Below are 25,540 nucleotides of genomic sequence, written 5' to 3'. Positions count from 1 at the left end.
GCGCCTGCGCGCGGGGCGGGCCCCGGCGGCGGCGGCGGCGGCGGCGAGATGGCGGCGGGTTCTTCTCAGAGGGTGGTGGGCCTCTCCCGGGAGAACAGGGTTAGAATCGCGGTGGCATTCCCTGGGTTGGAAAGGACCTTTCCGGCCATCGAGTCCAACCGTCGACCTTAACACTGGCAAAAAAAAAAAAAAAAAAAAAGCCACCACCGCGAAACCGTGTCCCCTCAGCGCCACGTCTACCCACCTGTTTTTAAGTACCTCCAGGGGTGGTGGTTCCACCACTTCCCTGAGCAGCCTGTGCCAGTGCTTCACAAAGAATTTTTTTTTTTGTTTTGTTTTGGTTTTTTTTTTCCTCATATGCAATCTAAACCTCCCCTGGTGCAACTTGAGGCCGTTTTCCCACCAACCCCCACCTCCCTTCAAGGTAGTTGGAGAGAGCGATAAGGTCTCTCCTCCCTTTCTCCGGGCTGAACGCCCCCAGGTCCCTCAGCTGTTCTTAGAAAACTGGTTCTCCAGACCACTCACAGCTTCGTTGCCCTTCTCTGGACCCGCACCAGCACCTCAATGTCTTTATTTTATAGTGAGGAGCCCAAAGCTGGACACAGCACTCGAGGTGGGACCTCACCAGCGCCCCACGCCAGAGGGACCATCTCTTCCCTACTCCTGCTGGCCACGCTATCTCTGATACAGGCCAGGATGCTACTGGCCTTCTTGGCCACCTGGGCACAAACCTGGCTCATACTGCTGTCGACCAACACTCCCAAGCCCTTTTCCTCAGAGCAGCTTTACAGCCCCTCAGCAGCTTGATGCTGGAAATGTCTGCTGCAAAAATACCGGGCTGGCCTGAGAATGCAGAACGCTGTTCCTCTGCCGGGGATAAGCATGCACCGTACGCTGCTGGCCTCCTCTGCCCACCCCCTTTTTGCATGAATAAATGTCCGCTGTTTCATCCAGAGACAGAGTCCGAGTCCCAGATCTGCTTCCTCCGAAAAATTCCACCTCTTTGCAGTGTGTTAGCGTCCAGTCTCTCAGTGTCAGGGGCTGACACTCAGCTACTCGGGTCTTGAGCTCGGCAAATAAAGCAAAAATTGTCCACGGTCAGTGTTGTCACCCCCATTTTTTTGTTTTTGTTTTTGTTTTTTTCTTTTGACCTGGTTCTAGAGCTGTCAGGACAGGTCACCAGCCTGCCCCTTGCTGGCAGCGGTGACATTAAAGAAGCCAGCCAAGGGGTGCCACACCATGCCGTTGGCTGCCAGTGGTACCCCCCCGGGGGTCTCTCGTTAGAGCAGCCACCCAACATGCTCCCGGCAGAGACTGCTGGTGGCACCAGAGGGCTCGGGAGAGGGACGCTGTGGGGTGGTCACGCCTTCCTCCCGCAGCCTGAGCAGCCCCAGACCTGCACACGAGGTGTGTTACAAGGCAGATTTCTCCCTTTAGTTAATAACGATTTTGGAATACAGTAACTCAGCAGCGATGACATTGAACTATTTTTTTTTTTAAAAGAAAGATATTCTGAGGCCTTGGGCCAAGGCAGCCACAGCCCAGGAGCTGGGCGAGGAAGGCAGCCGAGTGGCACGCTGCCAGCAGAGCCCGGGGCTGTGCCGGGATGCGGGATGGGATGCGGCGGGATGCGGGATGGGCTGCGGGCAGGGCTGAGCCAGGCTGTGGGCGGGGCTCTACCAGTCGGTGGGCGGGGCTGCGCCGTGTTGTGGGCGGGGCTGTGCCGGGCGGTGGGCGGGGCTGTGCAGGGCTCTGTGCAGGGCTCTAGGCAGGGCTGCGCCAGTGGGTGGGCGGGGCTGCGCCGGGCGGTGGGCGGGGCTATGCCAGGCGGTGGGCGGGGCTCGCCGCCCGCGGGCGGCTGGCGCCACCGTGGGCCGACAGGGGGCGCAGCTCTGCCGCCCGTCGCCTGCCGGGCCGGTTCCCTTCTCCGCCCCTGCCGGTAGCGCGGACCGGCGGCGGCCGCCATGGAGGTCAGCGCGGACTCGGGTCAGTCTGCTGCCCCTCGCCGCCCCTCTCCTCGGGACCCACCGGGAGCCACGGGACGGGGGTGGAGGAGGGAAGGAGCGGGGTGGGGGCGGTACGGTAGGGCTCCCCGCGGCGTCGGCGGGCCGGTGCGTGTGCGTGACGGGGGCGGGCGGCGGGGACGATGGCTCAGCTCTTTCTAAATATAAAACGGCGGTGACGGGAGGGCGGGCGCTGCTGGGCCCCGCCGTCCCTCGCGGTGGTTGGCGTTGGGGAGAGCTGCAAAGAGGAGGAGGAGAAGAAGGAAGGAGGAGGAGGAGGAGGAGAAGGCGGAGGAGGAGGAGGAGGAGGAGGCGGGAGGCAGCAGCCGGCCCGGTGCCTGTACTGAGCCGCCGGCGGCAGCGGAGAGGGGCGGGAGGCGGGGAGCGGCCGGGGCCGGGGCTGCGGCGCCTCTCTCATCGCCTCCCCTCCCTCCCCAGCTGGCAACATGGCTGCGGCCACCGCGGCTGCTCAGGACGAGCTCAGTAAGTGGCGCCGGGGGGGGGATCCCGATCGGGAGCCGGGCCCCGTGGCTGCGGGGGGGGAGGGAGGGGGGCGACGCCGAGGAGAGACCCCGGTCGGGGTCTCTCCTCGGCGTCGCCCCCCTCCCTCCCCCCCCCCCCCGCAGCCACGGGGCCCGGTTAGGCCGAGGGAGGAGGGGGGGGGGATGGTGCGGCGGGGCCGGGCCCGGCCCTGGGCAGCCATGTCGGGAAGCGGAAACTTGAAGGCTGCGGCGGGCGGCTTCCCCTCAGCCCCGGCCCCGCCGCGGCCTGACCTTGCGGGGGTGGGGGGGGTCCGGAGCCACAGACACCCCCACCCCCGGGGGCTGTGGTGGCAGCGGCGACGCGCTACCTCCCCTTCTTACACCCCCCCCCCCCAATTTTTTGTTCCATCTTGTCACCTCCAGATCCCGCCCCCCCACCCCAAGCGATGGGCTTCCTCTTCAGGGGCGCCTATGGAACCTCAAGGAACGGGGGTTTTTTTCTGCTTTTTTTTTTGTTTGGTTGGGTTTTTTTTTCCCTCTAGTCTGGGAACAGACCCAGTTCTTTTAAAAGACAGCCGGGAAGAGTTAACAGCGAGGTAACGCATGACTCAGCCGAGCGAGGGGGCCTTTGGTAGCCCTGAAATAGCACTTGGCAGCCACCCGAGAGGAAGGGCAGAAGAAATAACTTCCAGCATATTTGTGCTGTTGGCTTTCGGTCTCTAAGGTGTTCCTGTGCAACGTGTCACTCCGGGGGATTTTGGTCATTCTGGGTGTGCTGCTGCGTAGGGCAGCATCCCTGTCCTGCTCTTTGTTAGGCTGAGTTGGAATAAGGCGTACCGTCATGGTGGGAATGTCCTCTATGCAGCCAAAGAGCTGGGATCTCGGGGTGGAGTGAGAAGGATCTTCCAGTTACACTCATCCTTGAATTGGAGGATGCAAACGCCAGGCTATTTATTCCATTGACAAGTGGGATAAATAGCAATCCTGGCCCTGACAGACCTCACTGCTGCTGTGGTCTCAGAGACTCTTTGGTCTGTTTCACGATGCTGACACAATTCCCCCCTGGTGAAACCGCTCAGCGCGAGATCTCTTGCTTGTAACTCCTTGGCTTTTATCTGTGTTGTAAATCTAGCTCCCCAGCTTCCAAATCTGATCCTGCAAAAAATTAGTCCTCAGCCATGTGCCAGTTGCTGCACAGCCCTTTGTGTTAAGCCGCACTGGAAGGACAAATGTCCTTAGATTGAGATTCATGTTAAAGATTATATGCTGTCATTCAGGTTATTTGACCGCTGCATCCTTCAGAATTAAGGGATTTTTTTTTTTATTTGGTTTGTTTAGAAATATTTTTTTTTTGGGATGGGGGGAGGAGGAAAGAGTGGATTTTTTTTTTCCATTTGGTTTTGGTTTTTTTTTCCCTAGTCCCTAATCTGTCACTGAATAGAAAGTACTGTAGTCTTAAATAAAAATTAAAGCTAATGGAAAAAAGAGTAATGTAGAGAAAGAGAGGGAAACTGAACAGCCTCCAGGTGGGCCTACTGCCTTTTGGTACCTTTAAATAGTTACATTTCAGCATGTTTGGAAAGAAAGCTGTTGCTTTTTAGGATGATGAGTAGTCCCAAAATGAAAAGAATAATTACTAGTACTTTAAGATTAGAAAACCCCTTTTCCTTGCTTTAAGTACACATGGCTCTAGGCAGCTTTTGATATAGCTCCAGTCAAACACAGGAACCCTTACTGCTTGCTTAAATTCTGTATAAGGGTGCTTACCATTTTAGGGGGTAAATTGTTTGAAGGCAGCGTAAGAATGGAGATATGGCAGTTAAAAAAAATTAATGCCAAATCAGTAAATTGGCCCTGAAGCTGTTCAGGGTTCAGATGCAAAGAAAGGAAAGTTAATCTTGAGTAAGAGTAGTCAGCCACTTCAATGGAGAGCCTGAGTCTGGCATGTTGCAAATATTTGGATTTCAGTATACTATTCAAGCTTTTCTATAAAATGGAAGAGCAGGATGAAAAAAGAGACTATATGCCCCCTCCACCAGGCCTTCCCAGCCTTTTCCAGTCAGGTCTTGTAAAATAACCTGGTGGTGACTGGCCTACTTTTACAAATGCCCCCTTAAGTGACTTGGCCGTAGGCACGCGACGGGTTACTGGTAGAGCCAGGAATAGCACCAGCAAATCCTGACTCACCCTTTGCTACTGTAAGCATTCTGGATATATTTTCTCCCAGAGCCTAATACCGTTTGAACAAGAATTTGACTCCTATTTTAGTAGTGGCACAATAGACGAGAACTTTATTCTTCCTTCTGTGCGCTGAATAGCGCAGACACAATCGCTTGGCTCGGGGGGGACTGAAGGGTGTGTTGGAGCTTGGGCTTTAGCAAGGACCTGTCCCTAAAACCACCCCTGCCACCCGGGCAGTGAAGCTGAAGTTCGTCAGTGTCCAGTACTCTTTATTTAGTGTAGGGACTTTTGGAGAAAATATGTGGGGTGCTAATGCGATGTAATGGTTCTACAGAGCTCAGGTAGTAGAGGAGGGGTTTTTGTTGTGTTCTGTTTGATTTGCTAAAATGCGGTTCCAGAAATGCTTTAATGTGGCAGTCCCACTAATCTGCTGAACAGACACTTTTCGGGAAAGTGAAGATAAATTATGGTTTTCTGCATAGAATTTTGCTGTTCCGCTTTCCGCTCTACTTTGCGGAAGACTCGGACTCTCTTTTCGATTCCTAGGGTGCTTTTGTGGTGATTAGTTAAATTATGAAGTACAGTTAGATTGGCATGTCCTAGTCCCAGTAGTTTCCTCAGTCAGTTTTCATGAAAAGAAGGGTGTGTGTTTCACTTGACATTCAACTACACAAATATACATTGCTGAGGGGTCTGTGCAGAATAGCTGACGTGCTGTGCATAGTATCTGTGAATGCCAGAGGGAGCCAATTCTTTATCTTGCGTGAGGACAAGGAGGAGAACCTGGGCATGTGAAATGGAACTACGCTTATCAAAGAAAGCTCCTCTCGGTTTGGCTAAGAAGATGGATAAAGAGTGAGTTAGCTACCTCCATAAGACCAAGCATTCAAAGAGTTCACTTCCGTGATTTTAATTAAAATAAATAAATAAATAAATAAAAAGGAAAGGAAACGCCCTTGGTGGGTGGAAAACGTTAAGCTGTTTATTTATTTACTTTGTCCTTTCCGTGTCTTTCACCTAGTTGTTCCCTTTGGCAAGCTACCGAATAGCAGAGCAGGAAGAACGGGCGTGTTGCTTCAGTGGCAGGCTGGGGTTTTGCTCTTGGCCTGGGAGGCTGCAAGATCAGTTCTGAAGTTACAAGTCTTAGAAATAATTCTGACCCTTTTATGGCCAGCGTTAGAGGATTTGGAAGTTTATAAAGCACAGGTTAGAGCCTTGCTGTTAATGTGACTCTCTTATAAAATTTGTATGTGTTATCTGCGGTTTTAAATCCGTTCCGTTCCTTTTTTGCATGAGGTGTGGTTTTAAGTGTTGAAACCTGTATTCCTCCTTGTAGTTTTAAATGGAGACTGGAAAGAACCAGAAGTGAAACAGGCATTTTGTCACAGATAGGTAACTGCATTGCCATGGTAACTTGGGGATTTCAGATTCCAAATACAACATGTCTGTTGACACAAATTGGACACTGGTTCTGGAAACAGGGATACAAAGATACATCTTGTTTTCCTGCCACTTCGGTTGTTTTATGTACAGTGAAAGGGAACATCTCTTCATCTGCAATTCCCATTCTTAAATATGAAATACTATGTGAAATACTGTGCAGCAGCATGGAAAGTGGTTATGATTCTGCCAAAAATACGTGAATATCTGTTGCAAATTTTGCATGGACTCAATTGGATGTACTTTAAAAATAAAACTACCCAATATTAATTTTCCTACTCAATGCAGTTCATTCTTGGTTGTGGGATTGGTTTATTTTTTTAATAGTAAAATTTGACTGTCATAGACGTGGCACACAGGAGGTTTCTAAGACTGCTTATTACACTAGACATGGTTTCTCAGGTGCTTTTTAGTGCAGTGGGCAGATTCTGGGTGCCGTAGCAGTCATCTTTCTTTCAAGAAGTTGCATCCAGCTTTCATGTTTGTAAAGGGAAACTTGCAAGAGTATCCCCAAAATAATGAATTTAGTGATGCGCTGAAGGGTAGTAGTGATTTAATCTCACTCAGGTTATTCCTTCCAACACTCCCTGGCAGGGCAAGGAGCTCTCCACAGTGGAGCGAGTCTAGAAGGCTCTCAGTGATCTTCGTGTGCCCTGTGCTTTTCTGTGGCTTCTGACCTACCTGCAAGTTTGTTCTTGGAGTAGTTTGTGCAGAGCCCTGCAGGATTGGGCACGGGGTTTTCCAGTTGTGTTTCCAGTAAAGTCCCCTTCCTTTCCTCCTTTCTCCCTTTCACTTTGGCTTTCTGACCAGCATAAGCAAAAATAAATCTTTTGGGGTTTTGGTTTTTGTTTTGTTTTAAATTCTGTGGACTGCATTAAAAGTTAGTCCTTTGCCTCTGACAGCATGTTTTTCCCCCAGCTGCATGTTCACCAGAGTTGAATTGCAGTAGCTTTATTAAAGTAATTTTATAAATATATATAATAACTACTAAAGAGGGTGCTATGGGGAGGAACCAACACCAAGGAAGTATTACAGTCCTACATCTGAGATGAGGGTTTAATGTGCGATTGAGGAAGGAGAAGCCTTTGTAAAATCTCAGATCTCTTCAGCATTGGCTTTTTAGATGGGGATAAAGCTATACTTTGGTAAATGTCATCCCTCTGTTACTTCTTTCTTCCAGTGCTTCCAGAAAACTTCAAAAATTATCTTTAACTGTATTAGTCAATGTTTGAAAGGAAAAACTGTAGGCAGTGTGTTATTGCACAGACTGCCTTTTAAGTTCAGTGGTGGCTAGCAAAGGTGAAGACTCAGATGAAGCTTTCTAATTAAAATTCAGTGCTCTTACTGTTAAGTTGTGGTAAGATTGCTGTGGTAGTTAACTTCAGCTGCTAAGGCTTATTCAAAGCGGTTTGTGTCATCTTTTTTTTCCTGTGGTATGTAAGAAAGTGAGTCAGACCTCTTGCTTTACTTATTTTGTTATCCTATAATCTAGTGGTTGTCCCCCCCTTGAAATTACAACTGTGCAGTTTTATAGCCAGCAGCAGGGGCAGTAAAACTAGATGGATAATAAGGTTTTTGGCTTTGTTCTTACAAACTTGTGAAGTGTGCGATGCAGGAACATGAGCTGGGTTGGGAGCAGCCCCTTTATATGGTCTGATGCTGGATGCCCAGCGCTCTGCTCGCTGGGTGAAGGTTGTGAGGAGACAGGACAGCCAGGGGAAGGAGCTTGCCCCGTGCCAGCCAGCAGATCTGCAACACACGTGGAGGTAGGACACCGGATCTGAGCCCCAGATACCATGTCCTCAGCTCCTCCTGGACCAACCACTGTGTGTGGTGCTCTAAATCTCCAGGGCTTCTGCTTTCCCATAATGAATGCTGTCCTCTTGAGAGATGGTCTTAATTAGTGGAATGAAAACTGGGGAGAAAATGGTTGATATGCAATACTTGGGAGGGTTTATAGCTCTTTGTTTTCCTGTCCTGCTGCTATGGCTACAGCCTTCATGAGCTGCACAGGAGGGTGCTCTGACGAACTCCTGGCCAGTTTCTTAACTACAGCCAGGTAACTAGTCTCCTTGAATTTACTGGAGTCCTGTTGAGCTTATGGTTGAGGGAAGGATACCTGATACTTAGGGCTTAGCAGTGGTACGGGAAAAGTAATCTCACAGCAGAGATAAGGGAAAACTTATCTCACAGGCAGCGTAAACAAGGAGGTAGCTTGTTTTTTCTCCTGGTCTCTGTTATTATTACAATTCTGGTTGCTGCTTGTAAGGACAGAATAATTCATAGATTCATAGATTGGTCCAGGCCGGAAGGGACCTCCAAAGGTCATCTAGTCCGACCTCCCCGCAGTCAGCAGGGACACCCCCAACTAGACCAGGTTGCCCAGGGCCTCGTCGAGCTTCACCTTGAATATCTCAAGGGAAGGGGCCTCAACCACCTCCCTGGGCAACCTGTTCCAGTGTTCCACCACCCTCATAGTACAGAACTTGTTCCTAATATCCAATCTAAATCTCCCCTTCTCCAACTTAAAACCATTGCCCCTCGTCCTGTCCCTGCAGGCCTTTGTAAACAGACCCTCCCCAGCCTTCCTGTAGGCCCCCCTCAGGTACTGGAAGGCCGCTATGAGGTCTCCCCGGAGCCTCCTTTTCTCCAAGCTGAACAGCCCCAGCTCCCTCAGTCTGTCCTCATAGGAGATGTGCTCCAGCCCCCTGATCATTTTGGTGGCCCTCCTCTGGACTCGCTCCATCAGGTCCATGTCCTTTCTATATTGAGGGCTCCAGACCTGCACACAGTACTCCAGGTGAGGTCTCACCAGAGCAGAGTAACGTGGCAGAATCACCTCTCTGGATCTGCTGGCAACACTTCTTTTGATGCAGCCCAGGATGCGATTGGCCTTCTGGGCTGCGAGAGCACATTGCCTGCTCATGTCCAGCTTCTCGTCCATCAGCACCCCCAGGTCCCTTTCCTCAGGGCTGCTTTCTAATACCTCATCCCCGAGTCTGTATTTATACTGAGGATTGTTTCTTCCCAGGTGCAGAATCCTGCACTTGCTTTTGTTGAACCTCATGAGGTTCAACTGGGCCCACCTCTCCAGCCTGTCCAGGTCCCTCTGAATGACATCCCATCCCTCTGGTGTATCGACAACACCACACAGCTTGGTGTCATCTGCAAACTTGCTGATGGTGCTCTCAATCCCTCTGTCTATGTCTTTGATAAAAATGTTAAACAGTACTGGTCCCAGCACGGACCCTTGAGGGACATCACTAGTCACTGCTCTCCATCTGGACTTAAAGCCATTGAGTACCACCCTCTGGGTGCGACCATTCAGCCAGTTCCTTATCCACCGAACCGTCCACCCATCAAATCCGTATCCCTCCAATTTGGCAAGCAGGATGTTGTGAGGAACCGTGTCAAAGGCCTTACAGAAGTCCAGATAGATCACATCCATAGGTCGCCCCTTGTCTACTGACCTGGTCACTTCATCATAGAAGGCCACTAGGTTAGTCAGGCAGGACTTGCCCCTAGTAAAGCCATGTTGGCTGTCCTGAATCATCCCCCTGTCCTCCATGTGCCCAAGCATGGCGTCCAGAAGGATCTGCTCCATGATCTTCCCAGGCACAGAGGTGAGGCTGACAGGTCGGTAGTTCCCAGGGTCCTCCTTTCTACCCTTTTTAAAAACGGGTGTGATGTTTCCTTTCTTCCAGTCTGCAGGGACTTCACCTGACTGCCATGACTTTTCGAATATCATGGAAAGTGGCTTTGCAACTTCATCAGCCAGTTCCTTCAGGACTCTGGGATGGATTTCATCAGGTCCCATGGACTTGTATATCTTTAGATTCCTTAGGTGATCACGTACCATGCCTTCAGTTATAGTGGGATGGACTTTGTCACCTGGATCCTCAACTTGTGGGCCATCAACACAAGAGCTAGGAGGAGAGGGGTTGTCAGTGAAGAATGAGGCAAAAAAATTATTGAGAACTTCCGTCTTCTCTTCCTCCGTTGATACAAGTTCCCCACTGCTGCTCATTAGGGGGGGGTACATTTTCTTTAACCTTCCTTTTCTGATTAATGTACCTGTAGAAGCCTTTCTTGGTTTTCTTTATGTCCCTTGCCAAGTCCAATTCTAGCTGTGCCTTGGCCTCCCTGACCTCATCCCTACACAGCCGGGCAACATCCCTATACTCTTCCCAGGTTGCCTGTCCCTTCTTCCATTTCCTGTGTAGCCCCATCTTAAACCTTAGTTTGACCAGCAGGTCCCAGCTCAACCATGGTGGTTTCTTGCCTTCCTTACCCAATTTCCTACATGTTGGGATTGAGATCTTTTGTGCTCTATGGAGAGCATCCTTAAAGATCTGCCAGCTTTGTTCTGCTCCCTTGTCCCTAAGGGCAGTTTCCCATGGGGTCCTATTTACTAACTCCTTGAAGAGTTGGAAGTTTGCTTTCTTAAAATTTAGCGTCCTGATGGTGTTCCTCTTGGGCTTCAAACTTCTTAAGAGAGTGAACTGCACTAGAGCATGGAGGAGCTAGAGCACTAGATAATGGAGGAAGCTGGAAATGGGGTAGATGCTGGGAATTCAATGTGCTGCTGCACTTCCCATGGGCATGTGCAGAGTGGTTTCTGTGCCTTTTGGAAGGTGTGTGCAGCCCAGTGGCTACAACAAATGTCTTTACAGCCAGCTTCACCCGTGTTTCCTTACACCTGAGCCTGATTTGTTGCCACGTGAAGGAACATGTTGTTGGGGAGGTTCCTCAACCAGCTTGCTTGAGAATGGTGGGTCTGTAGTGATCTGGACTTCCAGGTCCAAGGAGAAAGATTTGAGGATTTTATTCATTGTTTGAGTTACTTCAGCTGCTTGGTGTCTCCTAAGCAGTCCCCTAGTGCTGGTGGGGTTGTGAGACACTGTGGAGGTCCTGGAGGGGGAGGTCATTTGAGGGGAGCAGTGTGACATGAAAAGGAAGGTGAAGAGAGAAAGAAATTGCTGGGACTTTTTAAAAAAAAAAAACAAAAAAACGGGATATGAGATAGATTTCATGGAACAATCGGGCTGTCAGCTAGTCAATGACTTCACAGTATCTGTCTGAAATGAGATTGACTTGCAAGTTGCTTTGCGTTGTAGCTGCTGCGGAGTTTCAGCTTGTAATTTCCCTGACAGAAAAATTTCGTAGTCCTCTGTCTTTTCAGCTGCCTGTCATATTTGCTCAGCAGAAAATAAAATGTTGGAAGTGATACGTTTGTGTTTAATCTGCAGCTGGCTGAGTAGGGATGATGCTGTGAGGACTCTTAGCACAGATTTAAAAAATAGGGCAGTAAAGGTTTCTGCAGCTACACCATGATAGGTTTGCTGGCTACAGCTGTATTTGCATTTGAACATCCTTTTTGTTCACTTGAGTTCCAACCCTATCCATTCACCTTGATCTTTGCCCCTGCCCTGTACCAGTGCTTTTTTCTTTCTTGCTTCCTCAGTCCTGCACAGTCCACTCGGTGATCCACCTCCGCTGAAGGAGGGTTCTCCTTGGTCTCCCTCTAATCTCAGCTTGCAACAGGTCACTTCAGATTAGTCTTTGGGGGAATGATTTCTTCCTTGTTGGAGGTCTTAAGGCCTTAGTCCCTTCAAAAGCCCTGGGTCTCCTTGCTGCAAGTGGATCTGACCTGCAGTATGGAGAAGAGGTGCTCCTGGTCCTCTGCATGAGGACTCTTCTCAGTCCAGCCGTCGGGAATGCTGCTGTGCCAGGGGGTTTTTGCTTAGCTGCTGGTTTAGCTGTTGGGGCAGCTGCATGCTGGCACCTAAAATAGGGACTCTTCCATACTTTTTATAAAAACAGATGGTCCTCAGTCTTTGTGCTTGAGCTGCTGACAGAAGATTTTGGTCTCATCTGTTTCCTTGGAACGATCTTCTGCTAGCTCACTGAGAACACAGATGTTACTGCCTTCCCTCCTACCCCCATTTTCTTGATCTTGCAGGAGTTGCAACTTCTACCTCTTTGAAGGTGTTAAAAAATTTTTGTGTGTGTGTGTTTCTTCCTGGGTTTGAGGAGGAGACCTGATGGCTAGAGGAAGGTGAATTTGTTACAACAGTCCGGCAGCTTCGTAGAGTGGTAATAGGAGGTTTGTGTTTTAAGCTACGGCAATATGTCCTGCGTGTCACTTGTGATCTTACTCCTGTTGATGGTAACTAATGCCATCTTTTGGAGAAAAGACCAACAAATTGTAACAAATCAGTAACTGGTTCGGTCAATGGTTGTACAGCTTTGTAAAGATTTTCTGGAAGACCTATGTGGCCTAACAGAAAGTCGCGGGCGGAACAGGTTAGCCTGTGTCAAGATGTCCTATGAATACTCCTGTGACTATCAACTTTACCCTGGAACAGTAGTCTCAAGCTTTCAAAGAACTTGGTTTTCACTTTGTAGCTCGTTTCTTGTGCTTTCAGGTGTGCAGCCTCTTTATTTGTACCCAGCTGCCATGGTGTGCCTTGCCCCAGGCTTATAACTTGTGCTTTGCCTAGGCTCTCTCCTTTCTGCGGTACTCGCTGCAATTGGCTTTGTGTTCTGTTGTGTGTGCTTGGTGTTTTTGTTCTGTTGACACAGCGTCTGCAACAATGGGGTCCCTGTGCATGACTGGAACTCTGGGTTTAAGAAGAGTAATAACAAGAGTTGGCCAGATCTTTTTGACCTCTGATTAACTAGTGGAGATACAGATTCATTCAGATGATGATGTTCTGAGGAGAAGGCCTTGGGGGTGTTCGTGGATGAGAAGCTCAACATGAGCCGGCAGTGCGCACTGGCAGCCCAGAAAGCCAACCGCATCCTGGGCTGCAACAAGAGAATTGTGGCCAGCAAGTCGTGGGAGGTGATTCTGCCCCTCTACTCTGCGCTCATGAGACCCCACCTGGAGTACTGTGTCCAGCTTTGGAGTCCTGAACACAGGAAGGACATGGACCTGTTGGAACGGGTCCAGCGGAGGGCCACGAAAATGATCAGAGGGATGGAGCACCTCCCCTATGAAGACAGGCTGAGAGAGCTGGGGTTGTTCAGCCTGGAGAAGAGAAGGCTCCGGGGAGACCTCATAGCAGCCTTTCAGTACCTAAAGGGGGCATACAGGAGAGCTGGAGAGGGACTCTTTTTCAGGAAGTGTAGTGACAGGACAAGGGGTAATGGTTTTAAATTGGAAGAGGGGAGATTTAGATTAGGTATCAGGAAGAAATTCTTTCCTGTGAGGGTGGTGAAGCACTGGAACAGGTTGCCCAGGGAAGTTGTGGATGCCCCATCCCTGGAAGTGTTCAAGGCCAGGCTGGATGGGGCTTTGAGCAACCTGCTCTAGTGGAGGTGTCCCTGCCCATGGCAGGGGGGTTGGAACTCCATGATCTTTAAGGTCCCTTCCAACTCTAACCATTCTATGATTCTATGAATGCAGGTCATAACAAGCGTTTTTTCAGAAGTTGGGAGCGCCACAGCTGCACACTTCTGCTGTGAAAGCAGAAAGGAAGGGAATGATTTGGAGATCCTAACCTTCAGTTTCACCTTTGGAGTTGTTGTAGCCTCTATTTGAAACACTGCGTGAAGCAAAAGAAATCTTAATTGCGTATATCTTCGATGGGAATGGACTCCATGCAATTGCAGAGGCTAGTACTAGAAGCCATCAGGCTGGCTTCTGCCATCAACATTTTGCATAGCTAGCTTTAAAAATACAAGATAGATCTGTGCTGAGTGCTGTTCAAATGGAATTGCTTTAAGAATTCTGTGTGACATTTCTTACAAGCCCATTAAAGGATGTTCAGAAAAAGTTGTTTTCTTGGTCCATCAATTTTGAGTTTCAACCAGTTTCTCTCTTTTCCTCTTTTTAATTTTTCTGGTTTTTTTTTTTGTTTGTTTGTTTTAACTGCAGATCAACTTGAACGCGTATTCCTGCGTCTTGGCCATGCAGAAACAGATGAGCAGTTACAGAACATTATTTCCAAATTCCTACCCCCTGTTCTCCTCAAGCTGTCCAGCACACAGGAGGGAGTTCGTAAAAAGGTAAGGGTGCAATTTGCCATAATGGTATGTTGTCCTGATCAGGGAGAAGGAAATGCCCCGATGTATGGTAGTTTACTATACTTGGATGTCCTCTGTGGAGAAATTTACTCTTTGAGGAAAAGTTGTCATGGATATGACAACATATGAGCCTGATGGAGAATGAATTATTACAACTGTTAGGGCTTACAAGCAACGACTCTTTTTGTTATCAGCAAGGTCTTTGCAGCTGTGTGGAGGCTGCATTTTTTTCCGCTTGAGGGCAGCCAGCTGTGAGTTAGCCTGAGCCCGAGACTTACTGCCACAGAGGCAGTTGCTGTGGCTTCCAGATTAGGGCTGTGGTGTGTCCACCTGACTTAATGGCACGTGTGGAGCAAGCTTGCTCCTGTGTGCAAAAGACCATGATGACATACACATTGATGTGCTTCACCCGTCTGATAATAGGAACAGGAGCAAGGACCAAACAGTTTTGAAGATTTGCCCTTCAAGCTGTGAAGAAAGGCATCCAGCTAGCTAGTGAAATTTCTTAGGGTGTTCTTAAGTTATATTTTTTCCATGAACCGGGATGGGTTGTCTGTATTTTTTTGGAGCGTTGTGAGATTCAGGGAAGGGGGAGGACTACTCCTTTGAAAATTGCATTTCAGGAGACCTCTCAAAATCAGACAGTATTCTTATGGTGTATTGTAGGTTTTTTTTTGTTAGAATGAATAATGAAATAAAACTCATTTCTTCTGTTTCCATCTGTGTGTTTAAACTATAGATTTTTGTCTATGCAAGATGATGATATTATAAGCAATTACAGGAGTTCCCTGTGCTTCTTGATATTTTTCCAATTCATTGCAGTCAAGGAAATTACCCTGAATTCTGCTCTTGCCATATCAGTAAAATACTGAGTCTCTCAGTATTCTGTTTTTGAAATAAATTCAGAATGTAACAAGAAGGCTCTGAATGTGTTGATTTTTATTTTGTTTTGCCTGGTATTTTTTACATATCAAAATAATTTATCAGAGTGGGGAGGGAAGGACAATATTTTTTTATTCTAATGAACATCGGTGGAGATTTACTGTGGAGTGTATAACCTGCAGGTAAATCTGTTCAACATACACACTGCCTTTTTCTGTTACTTACCTCAGAACTCTGCTTTTCAGTCTTCTACTTACCCTTAATTGCCATTAATCTGGTGGGAAAATGTGTTAAGAAATCTGATGCATTTTCAAATGCTAATGACCTTTAAACACAAATACTTAGCTTTCTAGTGCTATTTTTGCCTGCTGGATAGCAAAGAATGTGCCTATTGTTCGACTCCAGCCTCAAAATCATGTTAAGGCTATGTACGTAAAACAAAAGCACATGTTTTTTTTTTTTACATGAGCTTTCAGACAGTTGGGAAACTAATCTAATAATGGAGCTGAAATAGAATGGAAAGAGAAGGACAAACTTTTTATTCACCCAGTAACTGACTATAGGCAATGACAAAACCCTGCCATCCCATGTCATGTCTCTCTCCTATGATTATTGTAGTGGTTAAAAAAAAAAAAAACAAAACAAAAAAGACAACATCAACAACAAAAAATGTGTGCCAATATAGTTAATTGTGGTTTGAAAACTTACACCACTTTAATTGAATTGACAGTGTAGCTTTTGATAGTATAGGTATACAGGCAAAAAAAGAGCATCTCTGTGTTGCCAGCATGCTGCTGAAGTGTAGATCAGTACAGTTGTTCAAGGACTTCCTTTCACCCAACTTCAGGAGCACAGTGTAGTTCATTCAGTACACCAAATGGATTGACTACACTTTAATTTTACTCTGACTCCCCAGACTAACTTTCTTCTCAAGCTTGTACTTCTAGAAATTAAAATTCCATTCTTAACTTCCCACTGTCTTAACATATTGCTTTCTTGGTCTTATCCCTGCCCTTAATTTTGTGACTGTCAGGCCAATATTACTGCCTTATTCAGTAATTTGAACTCATTGTCCTCATACATTTTCAGATCTAGGATGTAGTCTAGATCATAGAATCATATCATAGAATGGTTAGAGCTGGAAGGGACCTTAAAGATTATCGAATTTCAACCCCCCTGCCATGGACCTCCCACTAGACCAGGTTGCTCAAAGCCAGATCCAGCCTGGCCTTGAAGACCTCCAGGATGGAGCATCCACAGCTTCTCTGGGCAACCTGTTCCAGTGTCTCACCACCCTCACAGTAAAGAATTTCTTCCTAATACATCATCTAAATCTCCCCTCTTTCAGTGTAAAACTGTTTCCCCTCATCCTGTCATTACACTCTCTGATCAAGAGTCCCTCCCCATCTCTCCCTTAGGCCCCCTTTGTGTACTGGAAGGCTGCTATAAAGTCTCCGCTGAGCCATCTCTTCTCCAGGCTGAACAACCCCAACTCTCTCAGCCTGTCTTCATAGGAGAGGTACTCCATCCCTCTGATCATCTTTGTGGCCCTCCTCTGGACTCACTCCAACAGGTCTATGTCCTTCTTATGTTTGGGGCCCCAGAGCTGGGCGCAGAACTTGAGGTGGGGTCTCACCAGAGCAGAGTAGAGGGGCAGTCACCTCCCTTGACCTGCTGGCCACACTTCTCTTGATGCAGCCCAGGATGCCATTGGCCTTCTGGGCTGCCAGCACACATTGCTGGCTCATGTTGAGCTTCTTGTCCACCAACACCCCCGAGTCCGTTTCCTCAGGGCTGCTCTCAATCCATTCTCTGCTCAGCCTGTATTTATGCTTGGGGTTGCCCTGACCCACATGCAGGACCTTGCACTTGGCCACGTGTAGACATGGCACTTCAGGGCATGCTCTAGTGCCCAAGATTGTTGGTTTGTGTCTGTTTGTGGGTGGGGTGGGGTGTGGTTGTGGGCGTTTGTTTTGGTTTGGTATTGGTGTTGGTGTTCTGGGATTTTTTGGGTGTGGTTTGGTTTTGGTTTTTTTTTTTGTTGTTGTTCGTTGGACTCTATGATCTCAAAGGTCCCATCCAACCAAAAATATTCTGTGATTCTGTTGAACTTCATGAGGGTCATACGGTCCTACTCCTCAAGCCTGTCCAGGTCCCTCTGGATGGCATCCCTTCCCTCCAGCGTGTCAGCCACGCCACACAGCTTGGTGTCATCAGCAAACTTGCTGAGGGTGCACTCAATCCCACTGTCCATGTCTCCAACAAAGATGTTAAACAGCTCTGGTCCTAGTACTGACCCCTGAGAAGCAGCACTCATCACTGGTCACCACTTGGACATGGAGTGTGACCATCCAGTCAATTCCTTATCCACCGAGTGGTCCATCCATCAAATCCCTGTCTTTCCAATTTAGAGACCAGGGAGTCACGTGGGACAGTGTCAAATGCTTTGTGTAAGTCCAGGTAGATGACGTCAGTTGCCCTTCGCTTATCTACCAATGCTGTAATGCCATTGTAGAAGGCCACCAAATTTGTCAGGCACGATTTGCCCTTAATGAAGCTGTGCTGGTTGTCACCAGTCACTTTCTTGTTTTCCATGTGCCTTAGCAGAGTTTCCAGGGTGATATTTCCAGATATGTGGTTAAGCTTGCAATGCATATGCCGCCTTAATCCATTTACTCTGAAAAGGTAATCCCTCTTCAGGTCACAATTTGATAGATGAGTTAAATTCAATTCTAGGATGTCTTCTACCAAATCAGTTACCCCAGCAGTGTCACCCAGGGAACTAATCCAGGATAAGTTCACTCTGCCGGTCCAGATGTACTCCATGCACCGGCAGCGTTTGTGCCAGACTGGATACCGTGTTGTTTTTATGCAGCCCATGTGAAGCCATCAAAAGTGTTAAGAAGCGCTCATACTAGCAAGTGCAAACATTTGACCTGATTCAGGTCAGGTGAGTACTGCTGGATGAGATCCTTAGTACACCAATTTGATATCAGTGATCAGAAGAGCTAATTCCTCACAAATACCCAATACGCAAATACCCAAATCCAGCCATCTCTTTTTTCACCAGCCACTGTGGGTAATTTGAGCAGGTTCCTCAAACTCTGTGATAGTTGTGTGTTTCTCTTCCTTCACAAAAAAAAAAAGTGTGTGCGGGCAGGTTTTTGCCTCTCTAAAAGAAGAGGAATTTGTGACTGCCATTATAATAATTTTTAGCAGCAAAATTTGTTAGCTGTCAGCGTTGCTTAGTTGTCAGCTTAACTCTGGTCTCAATCACATGCTTGTGGCCAGCGATGCAGTTTCTCTAGATTGTATCTGGGCGTTATTTTGTTTGATACCTAGTCACGGAGTGGGTGCAAAGATGACACCTTGGCTTGTATGCAGCTCAGCAAGCATACGGTTCTGCGGTTTCCATGACAAACCTCAGTGACGGCAATTCAGCTGCTTTTTCACCATCCTGTGACCAAGGAAATGAGCCATCAAAAGCACAGGACTGTGTGCCCACCCTGGCTTTTCGACTTTAATTGCTTGAAGTCAACACGCTTCTAGGACTGGGTCTGTCCAGTTTTACTGGACCTGAGTTATTTAACGTCACCTACATGTTTGTGCCACCTTGCTTGAGAATCTGGTAGGGTTTGTGAGTGAGACCCAGACGTTCAGTGTGATTTCTCAGAACCCGGTGTTCCAGAGTGGAGATTGTCGGTAGTTTTTCAAGTTCCTCCATTCAGTTACGGCGTCTCTTGTAGTGGATTTGCAAACGACACTTTGCTGGTGCTATGCTAAGCAACTACTTCATCGTATTGTAGAATCGTGAGATAATTCAGCTTGGAGGGAACTTCAGAAGGTCTCCAGACCAACCTCCTGCTTAAATAGGTCCATTACAAGTTCAGACCAAAACGCTGAAGGTTTTATCAAGGTCGGTCTTGAAAAAACTCAGAAGATAGAGACTGCGCAAACTCTCTGGGCCCCTGCTCCACTACTTGAGAGTGCTCATAAAGAGAACGGACCACTCTGCACCTCTCTTGTTTCAGCACACTCGGCCACGGCTCAGCTTGTTGTCCACCAGAGCTGCTGCCCAGCCCCATTGGTGTTGCTGCAGGGCAGGGCTGGACATTGCTCCTGCCTGACATTCACAGGGCTCGTGTTGGCTTCTCCTCTTGCCTGAAGGATTTCAGTTCTGTCTTGTTCCGCTCAAAGCATAGTTTTCATACACTTATTTGATAACTTTATTATGGGTGGGGCTTTTTAACTTTTTTGTTATTGCTCTGTGTGGTGAATTGGACTTACTCTACAGCCACCAATCTGGCAGATTTCCAAACCAGGCTCGGTTTTGAGGGATATTAACCAACTGTGTAGAAAGAACTGGTCATCCTCAGTAACCATTTCTTCCTGACATTTCTGTTGATGGCGGATGTCGGTTGTGGCATGGTTTGGGACTTTTTACGTGTTTGTCTTAACAGTGCTTTGAGACATATCAGAGTGGTTTCAAGATAATACAATACACGGTGGATGCCATTTAAATAATCAGGAAGCTCAGGCCTGATTTGTTTATAATAGGCCTACTTAGAGGACTGAGGGTGATGTGTGGAGTCCAAAGTAGTAAATTTTTTGTTTTCTTCCTGTCAGGTCATGGAGCTGCTGGTTCATCTGAACAAGCGCATCAAAAGTCGTCCGAAAATTCAGCTTCCAGTAGAGACGTTGCTAGTTCAATATCAAGATCCTTCTGCAGTGTCTTTTGTCACTGTGAGTGTCTGTTCTTTCAAGAATAGTTGCTGATTTACTTGCAACAAGCAGAATACTCTTTAAAGCTCCTGTATTTAACTTTGTAGGTTTTCCTAGGAAGTAGATTATTGTCATGAGGTTAATGTTATAAGAGATTTTTTTAAATTAAACTTTATAGTTTGGTGTGGGTGAAACTTAGTTTCATAAAGCAGCTACTCTCTTGATTTTGTTCAAATTAGTAATACTTACTCTTGAAATTTCATGAATGCATGTATTGTCATTGCTTGTATTGTAGAGGTTCTATGAATTGTTAGAAGCTCCATTTTACAAGCAGGTATCAATCCTTATCCTGATGCCTACCCTGATACTTAAAACATCTGTATTTCTCTGAACACGTGAGAACCTGTATTTTTATGTGTTTTTAGGGTCAGGACCGTAGTTGAGCAAGAAAAGATGAAAAAAACCCAATGTTATAGATGGGGAAACTTTACTAGATGTTTTCACTCAATGTAGTTTAAAAAGTGAAAATAGTTTTAAAATGTTTTTGTGAAACTAACTATGAAGACAGTTTTCATTTCAGCTGTGGTAGATCTATTGCAAATCACCATCATGAAAAAAGTGATAAAATCAGAGGGAAACTTTCTGTCCTCCTCATTTGACTATTCAGTCATATGTAGCATAAATGGGAATCACAGCATCTTAAAAACTGATGGTGAGATATTTAGACTTTAAGCAGTGGTAGCATAGAAGTAATCCTAGATTGTCTTTAAGCAAGTGGAATTATCCACAGCTCACTTTTTAGAAATGGCCAAGGGCTTCTAGAGTGCACGTGTTCTGCAAAGCAGTAGGAGAACCATCTTGTTTGAAGAAAAACTTGACATAAACTGTGCTTTCAGCTGGACATTTCATTCAAAAGATACATTTCATTCATGTGTCTGAGTGTTGCATGTTGTTTCGTGCCATGAGGCTTTATAAAATTTTAACAAGTGCCATCTCCAAAGAAGTGTAACACTTCCCACTTCAGTACTTCTTTCAGCCAGGTCATTGAACACATAAATCTTATCTCTGCAGTTCTTGGCTGGATTTGGATCAATGTGAAAGCAGTTAGATAGTCCAGTATTCAGTGTTGCTCTGCTGTGCTGTCCTGTCTCGGGACTGTTTGGATTGCATTTGCAGCTTTTAATTACAATGAATTAAGCCCCATTTTCAAGAGAAACCTTGGCTATACCAAGGCTATGATTTTGGTGAAATCAGCAGCAAATAAGAGAAGCTAGAGAGGGTTTTCCACCTTTTAAAGTGAAGGCTCAGCAAGACTTACACAGAAAACCCTTTTTAAGGGTTTAACCCCTTAATTAGCCCTTTATTAATCATTTAATAGCTGTCAGTCTGATGAGCCTTAGAATTAAGAAATTGGTCTTCCAAAACATAGGTTGTTTCCAACACCCAATTATGTAACACAACATACAAGAAGAGTTTAAAGAACAGATATTTCTTCTGCACTCTTGCAATACTGTGTGTTTTTTTCACTCCTTTAGAATTTTACCATAATTTATGTTAAGATGGGATACCCCCGTCTGCCTGTGGAAAAACAATGTGAATTGGCTCCGACTCTTCTCACTGCAATGGAAGGGAAACCTCAGCCACAGCAAGACAGGTATAACTAGCTTATTCCTGGTGTGAATTGTGCTGGTACTGTTTTAGTAAAATTATTTGTATCATTTGATAAAAGTTTTTTTTTTTCCTTGGTGATACCTTCATTGCTTAGGATGTTCTTGGCTTGTACCATTTGGATCAGCAATTCAGTAGTTCAGGTAGTACAAAGAATTCATATAGTCTGATGTTGTAACAATATACAGGGTCTGCAGCAGCAGACTCTCAGTTTAATAATAGGCCTGTGTTAGGATGGGTATGCCTGTCCGTATCCCCCATCCATCTTCATCAAATTCTGGTTTACAGCTTAAGGCCAGACCTTCAGTAAATATCCTCTGTCCAGCAACAGGAACAGCAGTGAATGTCTCAGATTTAAAACTTTAAATTTCTTATGGATGAGACAGTCCTAGGCTGTATTGAAACATTAAAAGTCTGGACAAAATCAGTGACTTTATCTCTCCAGATGTGTGTGTGTGTGTGTGTACATGTACGCAGACATATATATTCTATGTTAAGTGCAAATCCTAATTTATCTTCTGCCTTCCATTTTTAAGTACATCAGCTGGCAAATAGAGGCCACTGGATTGTGAATCAGTTTAACTTTTGTTAAGGTTTTTTTTTGCTATTAAGGACCAGGTTTGTTGTTAAAGTTTCTTTCTTGAATGTTAAGAATAAACAGGTGTGGTTTTTTTAAATGGTTGCAGTAAATATAATTGTTTTTCAGCCTAATGCATCTTCTAATACCAACCCTTTTTCACATGAAATACCCTACTGAACCACTGAAAGCAGCAGCTTCTCCATTTAATCTTGCTGAAAAACCAAAGACTGTACAGCTGCTTTTGGACTTTATGTTGGATGTTCTTCTTATGCCTTATGGGTAAGTAGAAGTTAATACCAGTCTTCTCTGGTATTGATGTGTTCTTTATGTGTGAACCATTACAAACTGCACCCTTGGAAACTGATTTAATATATGCTGTTATTTCCTGGCTCAAATGAGGCAAGTTACATATTTCAGTAAGGTACAAAGCAGGGTCCTAATTTTAAGAATGGGACCACCATCTTCCTTATTTAATAAAATGTCTTTTCTCTACTTAATTAGGTGTTATGGTATTCTGTCCTTGACCTCTTTTGGGATCAAAGTGAAGCTATGAGATTTGTGAGCTATCTGTTAAATAACCAAACCTTTAAAATAGAAGCCAAATCAAAATGTGTGCTCATCTTCCTGCAGTTGAGTTTAAAGCTTAGTCCTCCAAGGTCATAAGCACGCGTAGTCTCTGAAAACTTGTGCTTTCCAGGACTGAACTTTTAGTAACAAGATTAGTCTTTCATCTGTTCTGTAGTGAAAAGTGTTTTAACTGTAATGGCATGTCTTGGTGTGAGCACTGTTTCTGGGAGCAAGAATGATTTACAGAGCAACTTAAATTTACTGATCACTGCTTGTTAGGAATCTCTCTAGTGTCTAAAATCAATACTTTCTCAAAAATCTATTTTCCACTAACTTTTGTAGTGTCTTTGTATTGCTAGGGGAGCTTTTGACAGAAAATAGAAATAATTTTAACAGTAGAACACATTTATTTTTTCTGACAGTTCATTGATTCCTGTAGAATTGTTCTGAGCACCTACCTCTTGATCACCCAAGTGGATTAACCTGAAGGAACGACTTCTAAAGTAGTGAGCATGTGATGTTTCTCTTTGTAGCTTTGCCGGAGGTCATGCTCCCATCAGATGTTGTGAGGGCCACTTCCCTACTGTGGAGTGTATGGAGTTCTGCAGTTAAAAGTTTAAAATGCCTGGCCTGCTCCTCAGTTCACAGCTCACGCTCTTCAGGTTGCCCAGGTTTATGCTCTCAGCTTCAGCAGCTGAAGTCCTTGACTTCATTTCCTTCCATGCTTTTGTACTCCGGCCAAGCATGGCAGTTTTTAAATACTCAAGGGAGACCTCGAGGGTAGGGGTAAAGGTTTCATTTTCTTCCCAGAAGGTGAAGTCTTCCCTGAAGACACCCCCTAGTGTCTTCAGCTAGCCTGTGGCTCTGGATGCCTGTCTCTTAAAGTCTCGTTCCCTGGGGTGAGACCGTTTTCAGTTCTCTTCAGCTAATTTATGCCTGGCAGAACTTGTTCTGTCATTGCCCAGTTGTGAATTAGCCTTGCCAGTCTGCAGGCAGTAAAACAACCAGAAAGCCTAGCTGTAGGGCTTAAACCTCATAATCCAGTTCAAGTGTTTAAAGTTTTAACTAATGAGACTGGGGATGAATGTTTGTCCTTATTGTTGAGGCTTTTTACTTCCTTTTGTTGCCTGTGCGCTGAATGCAGAACAGATAGTGGCTATCTGGAGTAAAATAATTCTTGTTGGTCTCTACACTACAATTTTGATGCCTTTTTGTGTTGACCAGCTTCCAAGGATACAGGGAGAGGTGGAGTCGCTTTTGTGAGAGTATGGAGGCATGCGCAGGGCATCTAGGCTAGCCAGTCTCCAAAAAAGGCTAGGATCTGTAAAATTTACCACTATTGTTTTTGCTTTCCTTCCCTGCCCAGCACTAAAACTGCTGTTTTCCAAGACGTTATTTTTTTAATTTACTTTTTATATCAAGGATTGTTTCCTGCCACTTCATTGTGTTGCCTATGCTTCATTATTTCCCTTGTTAGGTTTACATTTTTCATAGAAATCATACAAATGTTCTTAAAGCTTTTAGTACAAGTTTCTGAAACATAGTACTGTCTGAGTATTCACTTCTCATACAGAAGAGATCATTCTTTCTGGTTTGTAACTTGAGATAAATGCCTGTGGACCCTTCCCTTTCCTAACAGAGGTTTGTTTTCTTACAGTTATAGTGAGATCCTTATGGCTCTTACAGAATATGCTGGGATAACTGGTAGCTGAGTCTGAACTCAGTAAAATTCTGTCCTATGTCAGAGTCATGGGATTAATTAAAGAAGAATACGTGAAGTTGGACAGGTTATGTTTACTCCTCCGTTCCAGCCTCTAATTCAGTTGGCAATGTGGATTGGTAAAGCCTCTATTGAAACTCCTTTCCCACCTGCCTAGGTTTGTATTGAATGAATCTCAGAGTCGACAAAATGTGCCCTCATCCCAGGGCTCTTCATCGAGTAGCGTGGGAGGCCCTGGAATCCCTCAGCCGCCTCCAGGGATGAGCTTTTATGCAGCCAAAAGGGTAATTGGAGATAGCCCATGGACACCAGAGCTGCTGGAACAGGTACTTGCTGTGGGGCTGGTCCTCAGTGAACTGGGGATGGTAACAGGGATAGATACAGACAGAGGAAAAGAAGGCCAGAGGGAAAACACATAACTAATTCTGACCAGGTCTTTAGTTGCCCTGAGGGAATTTATTGAGGGACTTCACCCCATCTCTGAAGGAGCTCTGCCACGGTGGGATGGGCTGGGAGGTGCCAGCAGTTCCTGGTTAGGAAGCAACCATGACTGCAGGCTACTCCTGTGTTTTCCTCCTAAAGAAGGTTACAAAACTCTCTTATGTTGATGAAGTGTCCCTTTTCAGCAGAGCAGTAGCAGAGTGTCCCTGATTTTAATGCTGATATTACTGCTGGGCGCTGCTAAAGAGATGGGGAGCGTGTGGACTTCTCCTTAGCAAGCAGAAGCCATCCGTTCAGACAGCCAAACTGCTGCAGTTACTGTAACCAACGTTTTCTTGTCAGTAACAGTGCCTTTGCTTTCCCCTGTGTTGAACAGTGTAAGCTGGGGATAGTGAAGTTCATTGAAGCTGAGCAAGTGCCGGAGCTGGAAGCTGTGATACACCTGGTTGTAGCCTCCAGCGACACAAGACACAGCGTTGCCACTGCAGCAGACCTGGAACTAAAGAGCAAACAGAGGTATGAGTTTGGGTGCTTGGAAAATATGGTGCTGGTGTTCCTGACAAAGCTGGCTGTGGTTAACATGGTGCTCTGGAGAGACTGTGGTCCCAAAGGAGGAAGGCTGCAGTCCTCGCGTACCTGTGAAGCTGCCCTGTGTTCACAGGGGCTGGGAATGGTGTGGCTCGCAGTCTTGCAGCTGGGAACATCGCTTGGCTCTGGAGCTGACAGCTTCAGCTGTTTGTGTTCAGTCATCCCTGGTATTGCTTTTGAGCCATTTGCTTACTCCTTGGTTTCCAAATTTCCCTCTGTGGTCAATAAGGACTTA

General features: G+C 46.2%; 1 protein-coding gene across 1 annotated transcript in view; it reads left to right on the top strand.

Annotated features, from left to right (window-relative positions):
- Positions 1-48: 48 nt before the first annotated feature.
- The window catches only part of ECPAS (Ecm29 proteasome adaptor and scaffold), a 69,884-nt gene continuing 44,392 nt past the window's right edge, over positions 49-25,540 (top strand). Inside the window, 11 exon segments of the mRNA XM_074166887.1 lie at positions 49-99; positions 1,162-1,258; positions 1,769-1,900; positions 1,903-1,953; positions 1,956-2,111; positions 13,989-14,119; positions 19,646-19,762; positions 21,277-21,395; positions 22,116-22,268; positions 24,434-24,602; positions 25,094-25,233. Of these exon segments, the coding sequence (XP_074022988.1) occupies positions 49-99; positions 1,162-1,258; positions 1,769-1,900; positions 1,903-1,953; positions 1,956-2,111; positions 13,989-14,119; positions 19,646-19,762; positions 21,277-21,395; positions 22,116-22,268; positions 24,434-24,602; positions 25,094-25,233 (1,316 nt within the window).

This window comes from Numenius arquata, chromosome Z (genome assembly GCF_964106895.1).
Source record: "Numenius arquata chromosome Z, bNumArq3.hap1.1, whole genome shotgun sequence".
NCBI lineage: Eukaryota > Metazoa > Chordata > Aves > Charadriiformes > Scolopacidae > Numenius > Numenius arquata.
Note: the sequence above shows the minus strand (reverse complement) of the source record. Positions and strands in the feature narration are given on the sequence as shown.